Source organism: Diadema antillarum, unplaced genomic scaffold (genome assembly GCF_040938485.1).
Source record: "Diadema antillarum isolate AM-2024a unplaced genomic scaffold, OU_Dant_1.0 seq00001206_RagTag, whole genome shotgun sequence".
NCBI lineage: Eukaryota > Metazoa > Echinodermata > Echinoidea > Diadematoida > Diadematidae > Diadema > Diadema antillarum.
The window spans coordinates 27,491-46,888 of NW_027271999.1; the positions used below are offsets into that span (position 1 = coordinate 27,491).

The following is a 19,398-nucleotide window of genomic DNA, read 5'->3' on the forward strand; positions in this document are numbered from 1 at the left end:
ATTTGGCGAGTCCAAATTTTCACAAATCGAGACTTCCTGATGATTTCGCGGGTGTTTTAATTCGTGATCGTGGAGTACTGTACTGAATGGAGGAATGTATACGTGTGCGTCACATTCATATCATTAGTCATTATTTTTGTGTGTCTTTAATTTTGCGAATAGCACCCGCGAAATATTTGGCGTATACAGTAATCTTTGATGACAAGTCACATCAATACGTCCGTACTCACAGAGCTGTGGACAGCACGGAAGGGACAGCAGCCAGGATGATCGGCGTTGTCCTCACAATCCTTGGCCCCGGGGCTGAAGTGGAGCTCAACACGGAACCTGTCGTCCGACATCGGGTCCTTGCTGGGGTCCTAGATCATAAACCACTTGACGGTACTTCCCCCTCCACACTCCCCGAGGAAAAATTGTACTGCATGAGAGCTCTCACGTAAAGGATGCAGGGCCATGTTGCATAAAAGGATGCAATCAAACAAAGTCCAAAATCAAACTTAAGTCATGTATCAGCCAATCAGAATTTGGTATTTTTAGACTTATGTTTGATTTTCTGAGTAGTGTGTGATCTTACCTTTTAGGCAACAGGGCCGTAATCAGTAAAAGCCCGAGTGAGATTGGACAAATAAGAAGAAAGTGGGAAGAGTGGCAAGTCAGAATGCCATATTGACATAATCTTTCCCTGTCTGGGGGAAAGCTTTTGAAATTCTTTGACGGATTTTTTTTGAGTACATTCATGAAGGACATACCTCTCTTCCAAAACTGGATCACAACAGACAAGACTTACATCACAGAGGCCGCCGTATCTGAGGCAGGACAGCAGGGAGTGGATGTGGCTCTCGCTGGTGAAGTAAAGCCGGGTCCGCACCTGGCGGTCCGGCGACATCACGCCCCGCGAGTAGAGCGGGTTCAGCCGGTATGTGGTCTCGTCGTTGCTGTTGATGCGGTGCAGGTCGGACCGGATCTTCTTCAGCAGCGGGGTGCAGATGCCCTGGCCGATCTCAAGCTTCTCCTGGGAGGTGATGCCATACTCCTGGGGAGAGAGCGGGGGAAATCTTGCATCAGGACTCCATTCAATTTTGAATTCATTTACATTTTAATTGCAATCGGCACTGCAACCTACACTGGGGCCAACACATACATTACTGGAATGAAAACTTCTCGGCCAACAATATGTAAGGCAGGAATCGGCCCCCACCCCCCCCCCCCCCCAACATTTTGTGCGATAATTCTGTAATGCGAGAAGGTCTGAGGCTTCTTGACTTTCTCTGTTCAAGTCTAACGTAAATTTCATCATCCACACATACTTTTGCTCAGCCACGCCCAGTTTTGTAACTGCATGTCACTCCAAAACCATTTTGTGATTTTGTGCACATGTCCCACGGAAAACAGTGCTCTGTCATGAAAGTCATAAAAACCTAATTATTTTTACAATTCATCACTTTGATTGATTAATCTAATGCTAACTATAGTAGAAAAGTGGTCAGTAACAATTTCCAATAAAAAAAAGAGAAAAAAACCCCCAAAAGACTGAAAACAAAGAAATACACAAGAAATTCAAAAAACAATGAAATACATAAGAATTAAAATGACTTTTGGAAGTTTTTATGGTGTACAATTGTTGAATATGTTAAAGCAGATATACGAACCACAAAAGTAGACTCTCAATCTTTTTAATGAGACTAAAATATGCCCTTGGGCTTAATTTGCATAATTGATTAATTAAAATTAGAAATTGATTATTTAAAAAAAATCTTACGACACAATCTTGTAGATTACAACGCAGGTGTCAAGCATGCCATATTTTGTCTCGATCGCACTGAGATTTCAGGGGTGTGTGTGCCGCAATCTGCACCTCTCCGGTTTTAGCATAGCCAAAAAAAGCCCAATCTGATTAGGGTTAACCTTTCTGTGCCAGGGATTACGGACAATGTGTTCATTTAAAACGCTATGGGACTTTTATCGATGCACACAAAGGGTTAAGGATCCAGAACCTTGTCTTCTATGGGGGGGGGGGGGGGGGGGGAGGGGGGAGGATCTGATTATTGCATAATCATCACCTCTACATCCCACTCACCTGGGGGATGATGAAGGTGGCCAGGTTCTCAGCACAGTTGTAGAGATCGTCCATGTGCTCGAAGCCCATGGTCCGCAGCACGTAGTTGTGGGCCATGTCGTACTTGATGCAGTCGTAGATGTCGGGGATCTTGGTGATGTCGAAGTGACCGCTCTTCAGCTTGAAGTCCTTCTCCAGCTTGACCCATCGGCGAAGCATGAGGTCAAGGGTCTCGGTGTGATACAGAACCATGTCTACATTGGACCACATACAACAAAATCGAGTTAGCATGGTAACAATGACAACATGAGAGAATATATGTGACCCGCTACAACAAAATGATCCTAAAGTCGGGTGAGGTCGATTATTTGAAAATTGCATGACACAATTTCCTAATCTTTCTGCTTTAAATTGACATATAACACATCTTATAAAAATAATCGGCTGCAGAGATATCGATGTTTAAAAGAGAGCATGTCGAGACGTCTGGGAAATCACTGTTTCGAGAAAAGCGCCCTAAAAGTTTTCCTTGCGACGCAATCACGATCAAGGGACACGAAAGTCAGTATTCACCTCCGGACAATAGAAGGTAAGCCCTAGCAACCCCCAAAATGCTCATTCAAACACAACGTCGGCGGTCTCCTCACCGACCAATCAGTGACCAGGATGCCAGGAGAAGCGGCTGGGCATAGCGCACCCCGCCAGCACGCACCAGTCGACTGGGCAGTGTGCGAGCTTCACGCTTCGGTTAGCGGCAAGCAGCAAACTGACCAATGAGATCACTCTGATCGTTGTTAGAGGCGGAGCCTATCTGTGGCGCTGAATCCAAATGTTCGAACAAGTTTCTGTTTCCTTGAAACGCCAAAAAACATGGCCCAGAAAAACGCTATTTTTTGGTCTTTCCTTTCTTCATTTTGCTTCAAAATTTCGACAGATGATAGAAGACATGTCATACTCTAATACTATGTCAAATTCAGAAAATCGTAAGTTATGACCAATTTTGATGCTCCGACTTCAAACTCGATTTTCACGGCTTCGACCGTGCGCGACTTTAGGACCATTTTGTTGTAGCGGGTCACATATTATGTTGCACACAGACTTCACTTTGATAAAGAAGAATGTATCACGCCATTTACTCTTACCAGATCTGGGATATACATACAGACAGAAAACCAGAACACATTTAGTCTCTGGCACCTTTTTGGGTGGAGCCATAAGAACAAGAGAAAATGATACAGAATGATAATATGTAAACTATGCTTTCGTTTTCTGGCATCTTCACAAGTTCCTTTATCATATCTTGAGAATGGAAACTGGAAATAGGAAGTTTCATGAAAATCAAGAAAAACATACCTTCATTTCCCTTTGCAAATGTCTCTCACAAAGCATCTCCCAACCAACCTTCTCTATTAAATTTACCCCCCCCCAAAAAAAAAAAACAAGAGACCCGCGGGTCTAGCGCTCACCTGAGTATCGCAAGTTCACCTTTCACGCAGTCACTAATCTAAATTATTCACAGCTCTACCAAAATTTGACCAGGCATTCTCAAGTAGAAGATGAAACTGTACAATAAGGGCCCAAATTTTTTAAGATTCCTTAATTTTGGGGGGGGGGGGGATTGGGGCCCCCTGGGGCCCTCTGGGTGGGGCATGGTGCCCATTTTTATAAATTGAGATCCTGACCCCCTAGGGATGCTACCTGCTAAGTTTGATGAAAATACATCATGAGGTTTTCAGGAAGAAGATGAAAATGTACAATTCAGGTCCCCTTTTGGACCTTCCCAACCAACCCCCCCCCCCCCCCCCCCCCTGTCCCCAAGAGGGGCACCCCTTGATCTCCTATGAACAAACTTGAAAATACAGTCATTAATGTACTCACTCATAGTATTATCTTACCTCTATAACTTCTGATTCTAGAGAAGATTTTTAAAGATTCCTTCATTTTGGGGGTTTGGGGCCCCCCTGGGGGCCCCCTGGGTGGGGAATGGTGCCCATTTTAAGAAATTGAAATCCTAACTCCCTAGGGATGCTACCTGCCAAGTTTGGTGAAAATGGGTCATGGGGTTCTCAAGAAGAAGATAAAAATGTACAATTTAGGCCCCATTAGGACCCCTCCTCACCCCCCTCCCCTGGGTCCCAAGGGGGGCACCCCTGATTCTGCCATGAACAAACTTGAAACTACAGTCATCAATGTACAAACTCATAGTATTAACTTAGCTCTATCACTTCTGGTTCTGGAGAAGAAGATTTTTACAGATTCCTTAAGTTTGGGGCGTTTGGGCCCCCTGGCGGCCCACTGGGTGGGGCATGGTGCCCATTTTAACAAATTGAGTTCCTAACCCCCTAGGGATGCTACCTGCCAAGTTTGGTGAAAATGGGTAATGGGGTTCTCAAGAAGAAGATGAAAATGTACAATTTAGGCCCCATTAGAACCCCTCCCCACCCCCCTCCCCTGGGTCCCAAGGGGGGCACCCCTAATTTTGCCATGAACAAACTTGAAACTACAGTCATCAATGTACTAACTCATAGTATTAACTTAGCTCTATCACTTCTGGTTCTAGAGAAGAAGATTTTTACAGATTCCTTAATTTTGGGGGGTTTGGGCCCCCCTGGGGGCCCCCTGGGTGGGGCATGGTGCCCATTTTAACAAATTGAGTTCCTAACCCCCTAGGGATGCTACCTGCCAAGTTTGATGAAAATCGGTCTTGGGGTTTTCAAGAAGAAGATGAAAATGTAAAAAGTTTACGCACGACGCACGACGCACGACGCACGACGGACGACGGACGACGGACGACGGACGAAGGGCGATCGCAATAGCTCACTTGAGCCTTTGGCTCAGGTGAGCTAAAAAGGTGATGTGATATGAAAAAAAAAAATTATGCACCTTTATTTCATTGACATCTCAATGTTGATTGTGGAGTAAAATATGGACTCGATGAAAACCAGAAATATTCTGTGTTTTTTTCTTCCCCATTCTTTCCAACTGAAAATATGTACAGTGGACTCCTGTTATAACAAAGTCCTCGGACCCGGCAGTTTTTTTTCGTTATATCGAAATTTCGTTATAACCGAACAAATAAACAATAAAACGACATAGAGTGGATAATGTTGCGGCCTGAATTTTAACTTCATTGTAACCGGAATTTCGTCATAACCGTGTTCGTTTTAACGGGAGTGCACTGTATCTCCAAACCACATTCCTCACTTCTCCAAAATTAATCCAACCAAAAATGTAGAAAAGGATTAAACAAATCAGGGAAACGAAAAAGAGTAAAAGAATTATACATGCCTTTGTTTTCTGGCATCTCCATGGTGTCTTTGATCATCTTGGTGTGTGTCTTGATGTGGCGGTGTACCTTCTGACACATCCTGACAGGGTTCTTGATGAAGGAGAGGGAATCCAGGAGGGACTTACTTCCTGTTGGTGCCAGCTGGAGTATAAGGAAGGGGGAAAACTTTTAGTCGTTTGCAATTCACAAGGCTCAACAAGGCAAGTGACAAATTGTGTCTCGCCTATTCACGTACAAGGAATTAATATCTTTTATAACTCCCAGAAGTTAATTGACCTGCTTATGACCTTTGACCTTGTGGTGACCTTCAACACCCCAAGGGACATTTACCATCCAAGTTTGGTCACAAACGGACAAAGGGATCAAAAGTAATGAGCCATAATCTAAACGCGCCATAAAAACTTAACATTGAGCCCTAAAAATTTGTTGACCCCTTTCTGTGACCTTTGACCTTGTGATGACTTTTAACTCCCCAAGAGACATCTACCGTCCAAGTTTGGTCACAAACGGACATAGGGATCAAAAGTTATGAGCCACAATCAAAACGCGCCCTAAAAACACAACATTGGGCCCTAAGTTTGTTGACCCCTGTCTGTGACCTTTGACCTTGTGACGACCTTCACCTCCCCAAGGGACATTTTCATCTAAGTTTGGTCACAAACGGACAAAGGGATCAAAATTTATGAGCCATAAACGAAATGCGCCCTAAAAACTTAACATTGGGCCCTAAAAGTTCGTTGACCCCTGTCTGTGACCTTTGACCTTGTGGTTACCTTCAACTTCCCAAGAGACATTTACCATCAACCAAGTTTGATTGCCATTGTAGCAACATGTAATGAGTTACGTGTGACAAGAGGGTCTTGCAAGTAAACTTTAACGTATGACCTCAAATGACCTTTGACCTCATCATGTGACCTCTTACGGAACCATAACATGAAGGTACCCCCAATGCATCCATCACCCAAGTTTGATTGCCATTGTAGCAACATGTGTCGAGTTAGGTGTGATAAGAGAGTCTTGCAAGTAAACTTTTTAGAAACGTATGACCTCAAATGACCTTTGACCTTATCCTGTGACCTCAAACGGCACCATAACATGAAGGTACACCCAGTGCATCTATGACCCAAGTTAGGTTGTAATCCAAGCAACATATGTGAAGTTATTTGTCAAAAGAGAGTCTTGCAGGTAAACTTTAACACAGAAAAGAGAGTCCTGCACATACTCTTTAATATATGACCTCAAATGACCTTTGACATCATCACATGACCTCCGACAACACCATAACATGAAGATACCCCTAGTGCTTCTATTACCCAAGTGTGGCTGCCATTGCTGCAACAGTTGTCAAGTTATGCATCATAAGAGAGTCTTGCAGGTAAACTTTAACATTTGTGACGGACGATGGACGGACGATGGACGGACGCAATTTGGATCCTTTGGTCTCGCCTTCACCTCCGGTGGGCGAGACAATAATATAATATAAAACTACTGAAAAGCAAGAAATGTTCATGGCATGAAATTTTTGCAAATTGGAGGCGACGGCCTTTTTCCTAGCACGAAGTGTTCGCGAATTGCCACTGGCATCCAATGCATTATAGTATACGCAAGAACTTTCATGTGCATTTAAATTTTGTGAATCGTGGCTCTCGAAGAATTGAAATGCACGCAAACATTTCTGGTTTTACAGTAATGCACAGGTGAGAGTATGTGATTGGAGACGCAACAAATTTGAGGGTATGTACAACGGTGCAACATGCAACCTGTGTCCCTTGCCTGTTGCTCGACATTATGCATATCCAAGAGTGTTCTTTTTTTAAAATGGATAATCAAACTATGATATCACCTGGTAACACTTTGTAACAAAATCAGCCATGCAGGCAACCGAGTGAATCAAAGCAATTGTTTGGGTTTGTGATGAGTGCATGCACAGAGCAATATTAATAATCTGCCACTGGACAACACAAACTGCTGCAGTTACTGTAAAACACGATATATTCGCGGCATGAAATTTTCGCGAATTTGACCCAATGGCCTTTTGCTCGACACGAAATTTTCGAGTTTCCTTTAACATTCAATGCATACAGTGTCGACCAAAAACTTCCTCGTACATTCTAATTTCGCAAATCTTGGCTCTCGCGAAATTTGCGAAAGTAAAATGTGTGCGTGACCATTCCTCGTTTTACAGTATTCAGGTTTGCTGTGCACTTTTTGCTGTTCCTTGTATGTCAACAAAAAACTAGAGATCACACACATGCCTCACTTCAAAGCTTCTGATTGGCTACATTCTTGAACCTAATTTACAATATGCAATGAATGCATGGCTGTCAGTGCACTGGGGCAAAGCAGCACTCATGCTAGGGTGTTTACACTGGCGCCGAATGAATGATGGAAACCCTACCGGTATTAAGCGCCTTTTGCATCTATGTAAATAAACATCCTTGTGTCTTACTTCAACTAAAAATGACAAAAGTGTAAAACATGCATGTTTATTGTTAATTACAAAACAACATACAATGTAGAGTTTGATTTCAGGGAGTGCAGTTCTTTCACGTGATCGGGAATTTTATACACCTCAAAAGTGCAGAATACAATGTGTTTTATACTACCAATTTTCACATTTTAAGACAGCTAAATTCAAAATGCTTAATAGTTGACTTTAAACAAACAACCCATTGATGAAAGGCTTGGACATCTGAAATTCATTACTTTCACCATGCCAAAAATATATATCTACTCACCTCATACATATCCTTGGGAGAAAAGAGTCTGTCCTTACTGAATGATTCAAACATCTTGTCCTTGACTCTGAAACAAGACATGGACACAAAAATCCAAAAAGGATTGGATTATTGGCAACTAATAGGGTTATGGATTAGATGTAAAATCGACTGCACTGTTAGCTGTACTTTAAAAGTGGAAATTTTCACACATTTCAAGTGACATGAAACTAGCGTAAACACAAAAACACTTGAATTGTTTGCTTGTTGTACGTAATACTATTTTATACTTTGATTCTTACTATTTACCAGTAATGAAAAACAAGGAAAATTTATCTTACCAGACTGAGCACATAATATTACTCATGAGAAAATTTCCGCTTTGAAAGTAAGCTCTCTGTCAATTTTTGAACATTACTTTTATTACTCCTTGGTCTGTATAATCTTTATGCACAAAAAAAAAAAATTAATGATCTTGACTTAATATAAATATCAAACTTACTGAAACACATGTAAACGAATGAAGAACTAATAGTCTTACGGCCATACCTTCCTTGAATGGTGACCGATTCTTTCTCGTGGTCCAGCAGGCCAGTTGTGTTGGCACTCTTCACCATCTGCACCAGAATTGGGGTCAGTTCACCCTCCAAGGCAAGCATGCCCTGTAAAATCAGAGCAACATGTTAACCATAGCACATCACAGGAAAAAAAAAATTTGGTCACTGATGAAACATAATACTCATTTCTGTTGTATCTCAGTCCGTCAGTTTCTCTTTTCTTATTTCTTCCTTTTAATTTTTTTCCCTCTTTCTTATCTATATCTTGTTCTGGCTTCTGATTATTTCTTTCTATATCTACAAAAGAATCATTAAATCCAAATTGTAGTACTATATTGTACCGATTTGCCAAAATGCACTGTCAACCTTGCCTGTAAAGTCAAATCTACTTGAACTGAAGAAATAGCCTCGGCTTTGAGGAAACTGAGGGCCTATGAAGGATTAAAATCAATGAAATATATTAAAAGAGAAGAGAACTTGAAAAGACCTTCGACCCAGGTGATTATTTGACTTACGGGAGGTCGACTTAAGCAAGGTTGGCTGTATATCAAACACTGTCAAAAACAAACAAACAAACAAACAAACAAACAAACAAACAAACAAACAAACAAAAAACTCTATTGAAAGCAGTCATAACATTGAAATGACTGTTGGAAGAATGTACCTAGAAACTTCATCAACCAGGCTGAGCATAGATATTGAAATTCAGTCCAGCAAAAGAGAAGAAGAGCATGAAGTGATGTGAGCACATTACAGCAGAATGTGCAATATATATTAAACCTCTGCTCGGCCCAAAGGATACACTGTGTAACATTAAATTCTTGTCAAGCAATGCACACATTACAGAATCTTGACAGACCTGCTACATGCAAGTCACCAATGAGTAAATGTATATGTCACATACTTCATGAATCTGGACTTGTGTGACAATTTCAGGAGTGATTATTAAACTGCTATCAAGAAACAGTGTAGAATGAAAAATATCCATCAACATTATACCAGAAGGGACTTCCCACTGTGGAGACAAAATATATTGCAACTGTCTTTAACAATGGAAGAAGCAATATTTTGGCATGTTGTTACTTTGCATCCATGAATATTGGTCAACTTGCACATTCACACGCACAAAAAAAGAACACCTCAAAATATATGGCACCCACGTAAATGCCGACATGCCAGTAGTTATTCAAATTCATGAACCTCTTCAATCGAGATGGAAGAATTTAATGAATTTGAATAATTACGCAGTACCCGCTGCATGCTATAAGGATTAGAACCAACAGTTGCTGTCAGGCAGAAGTGCGGTGGTCTAATGGAGATGACGCCTGTCCGGAGATCAGGAGGTCACAGGTTCAAATCCTGCTCGAGTATGTACGCCCATGATTTTTTATCATGGCTACTACTAAACACTGATCAATTCAGTGCTTATTTATTTACAGCGATGTAGGGCAATTTGTCAATCAGTTGCAATGCCAGTAGTTGCTCTACCCACCTTGGTGAAAGCTGCTGCCGTCATCTGGACTCGCCCCTCGTCCGATGCGTAGATCTTGAGGTCGTGGCGGTACGTGCTGTGAAGGCGGAGCAGACCACATCCAGGAAATCCCGCATAGTCCCCTGGGGGTGGTGACCGGATATAAAACAGAATGGGATGAGAGGGGTGAGATGGGTACACTTTGGAGGCTAAATAGTGAGGTCTGTAGCTGAGGAGCTCCTAATGTGTAATTTTCCTTAAACTGTCAATGTTTGCTTTCATTTTATGTGTCACAGCCATTTCATAAATTATTCAATCTTAACCACATCTCCACTAATTCTTCTGTGCAAACGTCTTGCTTTTACTTCCTCTTTAATCATGCCCTGACACAATTTGACCTTGGTCATCAAACTGACACGTACCCACGCCCTTTTGTCAAATGAGGACAATATCAGGATTTTTACAGTTCACTTGTTGTAAGCTTGCTGGTGTGATACAATGTAATGACCTTATCTGTGGAATTATTTTTACATCCTCCCACCCCAAAATCCCCCTCCTCCCTCCCCCCCCCCCCCAAAAAAAAAATACATGCAAAAACCTTGTTATTCAGTCTTAACAATGTAGAAATGACAAAGGTTTGTGGTCATTTTGCACTCCCTACTCCTAACATGCAAATGCTTTGTATTCACTTGACACCACATCACAAATCTGATAGCAAAGTCGTTATGCTTGAAGTGATGAGACATTCCAGAACACACGCTGCAAGTGATGATCACACAATCATCTTGTAAGTTCTTGAACACACTCGAATGGTATCCATCAGGCACATGTAAACTGCATAAAAAGCTGTTACTTTTGCGTACAGATACTTTTGCATATGAGGAGCTCACAGACATATTCGTGAGATGCCGTTTACGTGATTCATCGCCATGGCTACCAAAAATGCACTAATGCCTGTCTGTTTACTCCACAAATTCATTGCCATCAAGATCAGGTGGCAATATCTTTATGTGCTTTTAATTTTGTGGCTTAACAGTGATAGGTAAAAATAAATCCATTAAAATAACAGCTTTTTCAGTAGTTCACTCTGATTTCTCTTTCTTGACAATGTGACATGCATTTCTAACTTGCATTCCAACGTTATGTAAGTTTTCTCGCACACAACTATTCAGAGAATAAAATGATGAATCCATAGAATGATCTTGATTTCCTTAACGGAAAGATGAATATCCGCAAAGACATAGTGAACTGTCATCTTCAAATGGTGAAATTACATTGTAGCTCATCTGCATCAACTCTTTTACAAGATCTAACACTTTGAGAAAATGTCACAAGATGCCAAAAAGGCAGAGGCTCTTGGTCTGTCATTTAGTTTCGTCGACTGAATTTTAAAATCTTCTTAGAATGTAACTTTTCCCGATTGCCTGGTATGCTCATATTATCATGCAAACAATGAAAGCTTTTGTTGATTTGTGTGCGTGTGTGTACTCACAGAAAGGCAATAATGTGCACTGGGAGCATTGAAGGGTGAAAGCAAATGATCTCTGTCATTCAAATAAGAGCTGATAAAAACTTGAATGTGTGAGATGATAGTGTGAATGCCAACATAATTATGTACATGATGAGCTCAATGCCAGTCCATAAGATTCCTATACATTGTGCCCTAAGAATACCGATACTCCATCTGTTTTGCAGCTCCATATCGCATAATGATATTGCTATGAATTATAACTACATAACATGCTGATAAATAGTAAGTTAGTAACATCCCATCAAAAACAAACGTGTGGAGTTTTCTACACATCAACCTAGACAGAAGACATGCATTGTCGTAATTTGGTATAACTCTTTATCTCTGGTCGAGAGACATCTAAGGACGACAGCTAAAAAGTGAAAGCATCAGCATAACAGAAACCCAAATGCATTAAGTGGTTTTTTGAATTGCATCTTTGTAAACTGCTTTTGAGGCATCCCAGAGAAAATTAATTGCCTGGCTGCCTTTCCCTCGAAAGGGAGGTAGTTTACATGACTCTCTACAAAATATAGTCACAGAGATACGTGAACGCCAATGCAAGACATTTCGAAGATATTTTGGATCTGCATCTTGAGCGCTCTGCAAGTTAGCATATGTTGGGTAGAGGTCATCCCTTAAAGAACGACACCCCGCGTCAAAGAGCCCATGAGTTCGACATTGAAAAAGGGTCCACGAGTCATATAGCCCACAAGTCATACAGCCCATGAGTTCGACACTCGGCAAATAAGGCCCACGAGTTCGACATTAATGTAGGTAAAAACAGCCCGCCAGTTTGACATTACTACATGGGTTAATGCCTTGGTCTCGTGGGCCTCATTTGTTAAGTGTTGAACTCTTGGGCTGTATGACTAATGGGCTGTATAACTCATGGGATGTATGATTTGTGGGTGTCTAACTCATGACGTGCACCTGATGGGTTGCGTGACACTAAAGCATGGAATTGATTCTGACATAAGACGACTTTTGCATCAAACACGTTTTGGTCACATGATGCAATCGTGTGGGATTGAATGTGAAATGACAAGTTTTCATTCTTTTTAAGCCTTAAGACAGATGGTAACACTGATGCACATGACCAACAGTGTTTTGGTACACACTTCACAATGAACATAGTGAGTCTTTTTTTGTGTGTGTGTCAAAGCAGCAATCCTTTTAAAGTGCCTCTTTGATGGGAATGAGGAATCATCCCTCTTTATTCTTTCCTCAGTGAAGGTCCTCCCTTGTAAGTTGGATCATTTCTTCCGTTTGTGTCCGGAGGAGGAACTGGGTCATAATAACACAATGTTTACCAATGTGTGTTGTCAGTATTTCTGAGGCATGCAACATGAAAATGGTGCAAATGATATTCATGAGCAAGTCTGAAAGATTCACCCTTCCCAGATCTATGATTGTGATTGGTTCCACCCCCCCCCCTTTCTTAAACTTTTGTCTAGTTGGATCATTTCTGTTCCTCTGCACTCTTACTTTGTCATTCTGTACAAATGTCCAGAAAAAAAAACCCCATTTAACTATCTACTGAAATGAATTGTTTTTTCAAAAGCTATCTCATATCCCTCATGAATTATAATCTTTGTTTCCCCCGAGTGGGTCACCAAACATCTTGACAAAATTACAGCGGATGACATAAACCAAATGCCAATGAAACAACCAAACAACTTACAGCAAGTAAATGGGCACCTGAATGATTAAAAGCAAAACATATCCATATTTCAGGATTGCACATTTAAAAAAACCCACAGTATTTTTTTTTCGGGGGGGGGGGGGGGGGTAAATCTTACACTAGCTGTTTGCCTGAGTTGTCAATTTTGTCTGTTTGCTTGTTTTTTTTTTTGTTTTTTTTTGAAACAGGAAACTCAGAACATCAACACTGACAAGCTCAGAACACTAACTTTAATAAAAAGTTTGAAGTACTTGAATGTGTATATCATAATAGTACACTGACATGGTTTTTCTCATGAAGTCAGAGGAGAATTAGGATAACTCAACTCCACACTCATAAAGCACACTGCATATGATGCGAAAGTCTCTTGACTCAATAATGATGGCATCAATCCATGAGTGGCATCTCAAGGATATTATGAATTAAGCACACACAGGAAAAGCCATGCTGAATGGGGTAGTAGAAGGTAAGAAAGGATCACAATTACTTAAAAGAAAGTCTTCTTGCGTCTCTAAATAATAAAGAAAACAATAAAATAAAAGTTGAGATATTAATTTCCATGTAACAACTATACATATCATTTCGATACAATCCATGACAGAAACATATGCACTGAACACTTTTCCTGTTTTGTTTTGTTTTTTCTTTCTCAAGGTTAAACTATGATGTAATCTGGCATGATGGTACATATTTAACACAACATATCTGAGAAGGGAAGTAAACCATGGCTGCAAAATGAAAGTGTGCTTTAAAACATCACTACATTAACTGTAACTGAAAGATAGGTTATGCAGCAACTTGTATTCACAACTCCTCAGGGAGCTCTGTCGATCAGTATATCAACTAGACAAAGACTAGGAAAATCAAACAGAAGACCATGACCTCTGAAAACTACCAACATGGATTTAGGTATGTGGGACATTACATTTTGGGCAAAGTTATTAGTTACACTTCCAGTTTAACAGACTTGCTTTAATACCATAATTACAAAAAAGTTTGGTCTTTGCATGATCTCTGTTTACATTATGCAGGTGGTGTTACATGTTTGTCATACATTGACTTTAAAATAAACAGCACCATTTACAATAAGAATTTTTTGAAGATGTTCCAACAGAGTTATGCAAGAGCTTCAAGGTTGAAAGAGATACCTCAGAAGTGCAAATGAACACGTCAATTTGCTCGGAAAGGAATGATAGACTGAAAGCCGGTTATAAATGGGATGAAATGATATCAAAATAAATCATTTTAGAGCAAAAGAAGTGATTACAGGCAATATTTTGATGATAGATTGCAACAGCAAAATTATCGTTCAAAATTCGCTTTTCATTTCTCCAAAATAGGTCACGAGCGTCAAGCAAGCAGAAGAACTATCCAGTGTCAAGATGACCAAGGTCAAGTCAGGGTCATGAGTATCTGTTTTTTCCACTGACAGAACCAATACAGTGCCACCACTTGAAAGACTCCAATTTTATATTTAGGAGACGGGCTTTCCTAGTGAGCACTTTGGGGAATGGCAGATTTTGTTCTTGTAAATTAATGTCACTAGGCATGGTTTTCTTGTTTTATTTGTTAAATCACATCAAATTCACAATGTGCACAGGGTCATTGCTAAGGTTACTGCCCTTGAAGGGTCAAGTTTAATTCTGGAAAAGTTATTATGAGGGAAGAGTGCTGCTAAATTTCATCCTCCTTGAAAGATTTATGGAGAGAAGATACCCTTGTATGTCATGATATGTGGGCAAGCAACACTCTGACAATGGAATTAATTTCATATCTTTTTTTTTTTAATACAACTGTATTCTGGCATATCATTTTCCATGATAAAAGAATATTACAACAAGTCCCACATACCCTGTACTTTTGGGGGAAAATGAATGGTCTTCAGTTAGTCTTTGTCTCATAGCTTGTTCTGATTTTGATATTCCTTACATAAATATATCTGAATATTTCAATCAACCTCTTTGAAACAAATCAAGCTAGGTCCACTTTGAAAGCAAAATTTTGCTGTCAAACCGTAGGCCCTACTTGGGTGTTGCTACAATTAATTTTCTCCTATGAAGACTTGAAGTCTTAAACCTTTACCTCAAAGTCTTCATTTTTCAGAAGTTGACAATAGAATCACAAAGAAACCACATACCTTGAGAAAGAAAACACTGTTATTTAAAATATGCCGACTCTTAAACAGTATGAGTGTCAAATTGTAGTTGAAAAGGTTAAGTCTGTAGATATTTATGTTAGCAGGTTTTATAAAGCACAGCTAATTGCAAAGTTAGCAGAGAACATTAAAAGAGAAAGAGAGAGAGAGAGAGAGAGAGAGAGGGAGAGAAGAAAAAGCACTATTGTAGCACTTAATGATCATTACTCTCTCAATATTCTTTCTTGATTAACAGCTGGGGCAGATACCATACCTGTAATTATTGAACACTTAAACACACAAGTACATAACTTGGTATGCCGTGTGTTGTATTGGAGAAATGTCAAATGACTGATTAAAGATAGGACGAAAATCAAAATTCTAGTAACTCAACCAAAAATTTAAAAATCAGAGAATGACCACGATCTCAGTTAGTTTTACATGCATGATGTCCAATGCCAGGATTACTTCGATGAGGTAGTGAGGCTGGTGTGATTGTGAGAGACAAGTGTTTCAAAACCCTTGCCTTTACATCAAACTCTCGAGTTTTTAATGTTTTCATCAAAATATCAAGACTGTCACGGCTACCAACACTTACACATCAAGACCTGGGGGGGCATTTCATGAAGCGGTTTGGTCAGATATTTTTCTGACAAACTGTTACAAGCTACTGAAATCCTTGCATCTGATTGGCTGAGAGCAAATTTGTCCGGCAACTTTGTCAGATTAAATGCTTCATGAAATGTCCCCAGTCATCAGGGGAGATTTCTGTGTTACATGCATCTCAATGGGCAGAAATGATTCTAAAATCAGGAAGGCTCTGCCATAATCTCTCGTCAAGTTGTGAAGGCATATCATTTTATTTACCTATAAATTTTGTAATCAATTTATTCATTTATTTTCTATTCATTATTCATGAACTTTATTTATTCATCTATCTATCTATCCATCTATCTAATTTATCTATTAACTTATTTATATGTTTATCTTTCATTTAATTTTTTTTGGAAAGTTTTATTAAATCAAGAAGACTGATTTTAGCCATTGACCCCTACAGAGTACCAAAATGTGATGTCATAGCCATTCATTGCCATGGAAACTGGCTCCAAACAACCTCATGTAGCCTGTATATCTGTGAACATGACGGTTGCTAACCATACTCAAATAACAGACTGTGACATCGTCACTTTGGTACTCTTTATTTCCAATCAGCCTCACCTTGTCCTCCGGGGTAGATGCATCGGAAGGCTCGCCCCAGCTCCTCCGCCTGGACGCGCCCTGCCGGGGTTAGCTCCCCACCCCACTTCAGAATCAGCAGTAACGACGGGTCGCCTTTCGAATCTACCGCAACCAATAAGAATCGAGAATGTCTAATTATTGAACGTTCTTCTCCCTCTTTCCCTCCCTCTCTCTTCCATCTCTCTCACCCTCAATGACCAATGAAACAAGATAAATACAAACCAATAGCATACTGATGAAATAACTGACTACAAAGTTGAACATGTGGGCAAATGCTACACCTTCAACCTCATTTGTAAGAAGAGAAAGAAGTGCGGACATATTGAATATGTCTAATAATTTAGTTTGTGACACTCATAGTCTGTTTACATAAAATGAGGGTGGTTATGATAGAAACTTCAAACCTTCAGGACACATGACTGGGTTACATTTCAAATAGAATATGATACAGCAACAAGCATGTCATATGTACACCTACATATGTGCATCCATCTTTTTTTATCTTGCTGAAAACTCACACATTTTGAAGTGATGACATAGAATGTTACTTCTTCAGGCATCAATTCATACTTTGATTCATACTTTCCTTAATAGGAAAGTAGCATAGCCTTCAATACATAATGAATGTTATCTGAGTGTGTAAAAGTCAAAAGTTTATGGATCACACAGCTCCATACAGTTGCTTAATTGGTGAGCATAACTGTTGCATATACCAGTACACGGTTAGTTTAGGACAATAAAATTCATACAATGGCATCGAGTCAGCTTGGAATTTCCAGCGAACAACATCAAGTCATGCATAAGCTTTCAAACCACTGCATGCAATAATCACATGATTTCACATCAAGCTACTGGAAAACTAGAAACATGCGTGATATGAAAATTTCCAAATTAGAGCCGATTGAGTTTTTCACGACAGTTTACTTTCGCGAATCGCCACTGGCGTTCAATGCATTGTGTAGACAAACACTTTTGCGTGCATTTTACTTGCACGAATCTTGGCTCTTTGCAAAATTAATTGCAAAAGTTTCATGCACACAGAAATTTCTGGTTTTGCAGTATTCTACAAACAAAAACATGAATACACAAAGGGATCCTGTTGTAATCAGATGCTAGGAACAGTTCTGAACTCCACACACACACACACACAAGAAAAAAAGGGAGAAAATATAGAACAGATTTTACAGGGTGTTAAATCGAAACTGTAACTCTCTCAGAGGGGGAAAAACAGTTATTTGACAGGATGCAAGATTCAGATTGCTACTGGATGACAATACATGAAATGTTCTACATACTTGAATAGCCATTAGGCAGGGCTCGACTAACATCTTAGTGTTTGAAATTTGAAATTTTGGTGGCCCAAAATAAGGCAAAAGTAGCAAGCCATTCTTTAATCTTAGTTGGGTAATTGGGCCATTCCATTTTACTGTCATTTTCAAGAGAAGTAGAGCAAACTAGAGCATGTTAGGTCATATCTTCCTGCCATACATGAATATGGAGAGAACAAAAGGTGAATTCATGCTTCAACGAACACGTCTCATCTCAATAGCAGTCTGTATGTGTGCAATAGATGACAAGCAAACAGACATGCAGAAAAACAGACAGTGACACACAATCATTTCAATAGAGGAGCTGATATATCTCTATCCATCCATCTATCTATCTAAATATGGACGTATGAGAGTAGAGAGAGAGCATGAACAATAGGCTTGAAGATTCATTTCTACTGCTGAAGGTCATCTATCCATTTTGCAAACATTATAAACTTGTGCATGGTTGAACAATGTCTCCACACATCATTTAAACAATTAATCTTACAGTAATACACCTCAGAGAGTTTTTTTTTTTTTTAAAGAAATGGAAAACAAACCCCATGCCACTCGAAACTATGCCACTCTTTTGCACTAAGAATAGCGGTTGGAATTTTTCGGGGATCCAAATAAACTAATAGGAAATCTTCAGTATTGTTTCCCCCTCCATCATATACTGTAGAAGTATTCAGCTGTATCATTATTCTGAAGAAAGGCCGGAATTACCTGCCTGTACAATATACCAGCTTATGACAGATGAAAGGAATCTGATTTTCAGGACTGGAAATGGGACACACAGATTTTCACATGTGTTTGACTTTGATATCCATGAACACATCTGGTCACATGACACATCATACAACACAAAATAAGTTTTAATATTTCCAATAATGTATCCCACTATACTTTTGACCGAGGTGGGCTAATAGCATATATGTGCAACAACTTAGATATGGGTAAAACACACATGTAGTAGACAATATCCTATTATTGGCTATGAAAGATTTTATACAAAGTCAGGTTGGCATATCTTTTTCTCAAGAGGCAATTTCTTTTTCTTCTTTTTTTTTGTAATTCTACTTCTTTTCTCCTTTAAATTTGGTTTGAACCTTAAAAAAAAAAATCACATGATATATGATAACTCACTTTAATGCAAATTTCAAATTTTAAACTAAAAGCCAGGGTTTCATCACTTATTTTTTAAAGGCAAGAAAAACACAAACAATACTTTTCCTAGCTGAAAAGTTGAACTAAATTTCAACATCACTGCACAAAGTTACCACCGTCATGCCTGATGATGCATGTATAAACAGTCAAATCTGTCTATAGCGGCCACCCAAGGGAGACAAAAAAAAATGGCCATTACAGACAATGTTTTTTTTTTTTTTTCTCCCAAAGGGAATGGTTTTCAGTGGCTGAATATGGCAGGTG

The 19,398-nt window shown here is 39.7% G+C and overlaps 1 protein-coding gene across 1 annotated transcript in view; it reads right to left on the bottom strand.

Moving 5' to 3' along the window:
- The window catches only part of LOC139744719 (inositol hexakisphosphate and diphosphoinositol-pentakisphosphate kinase 2-like), a 49,898-nt gene that overhangs the window by 3,863 nt on the left and 26,637 nt on the right, over positions 1 to 19,398 (bottom strand). The window contains exons 15-22 of the mRNA XM_071655142.1: positions 16,637 to 16,759; positions 10,112 to 10,233; positions 8,612 to 8,724; positions 8,084 to 8,150; positions 5,345 to 5,486; positions 2,078 to 2,310; positions 587 to 1,033; positions 231 to 359 (exon numbers count right to left, since the gene is read on the bottom strand). Of these exons, the coding sequence (XP_071511243.1) occupies positions 231 to 359; positions 587 to 1,033; positions 2,078 to 2,310; positions 5,345 to 5,486; positions 8,084 to 8,150; positions 8,612 to 8,724; positions 10,112 to 10,233; positions 16,637 to 16,759 (1,376 nt within the window). The remainder of the gene's footprint in view (positions 1 to 230; positions 360 to 586; positions 1,034 to 2,077; positions 2,311 to 5,344; positions 5,487 to 8,083; positions 8,151 to 8,611; positions 8,725 to 10,111; positions 10,234 to 16,636; positions 16,760 to 19,398) is intronic.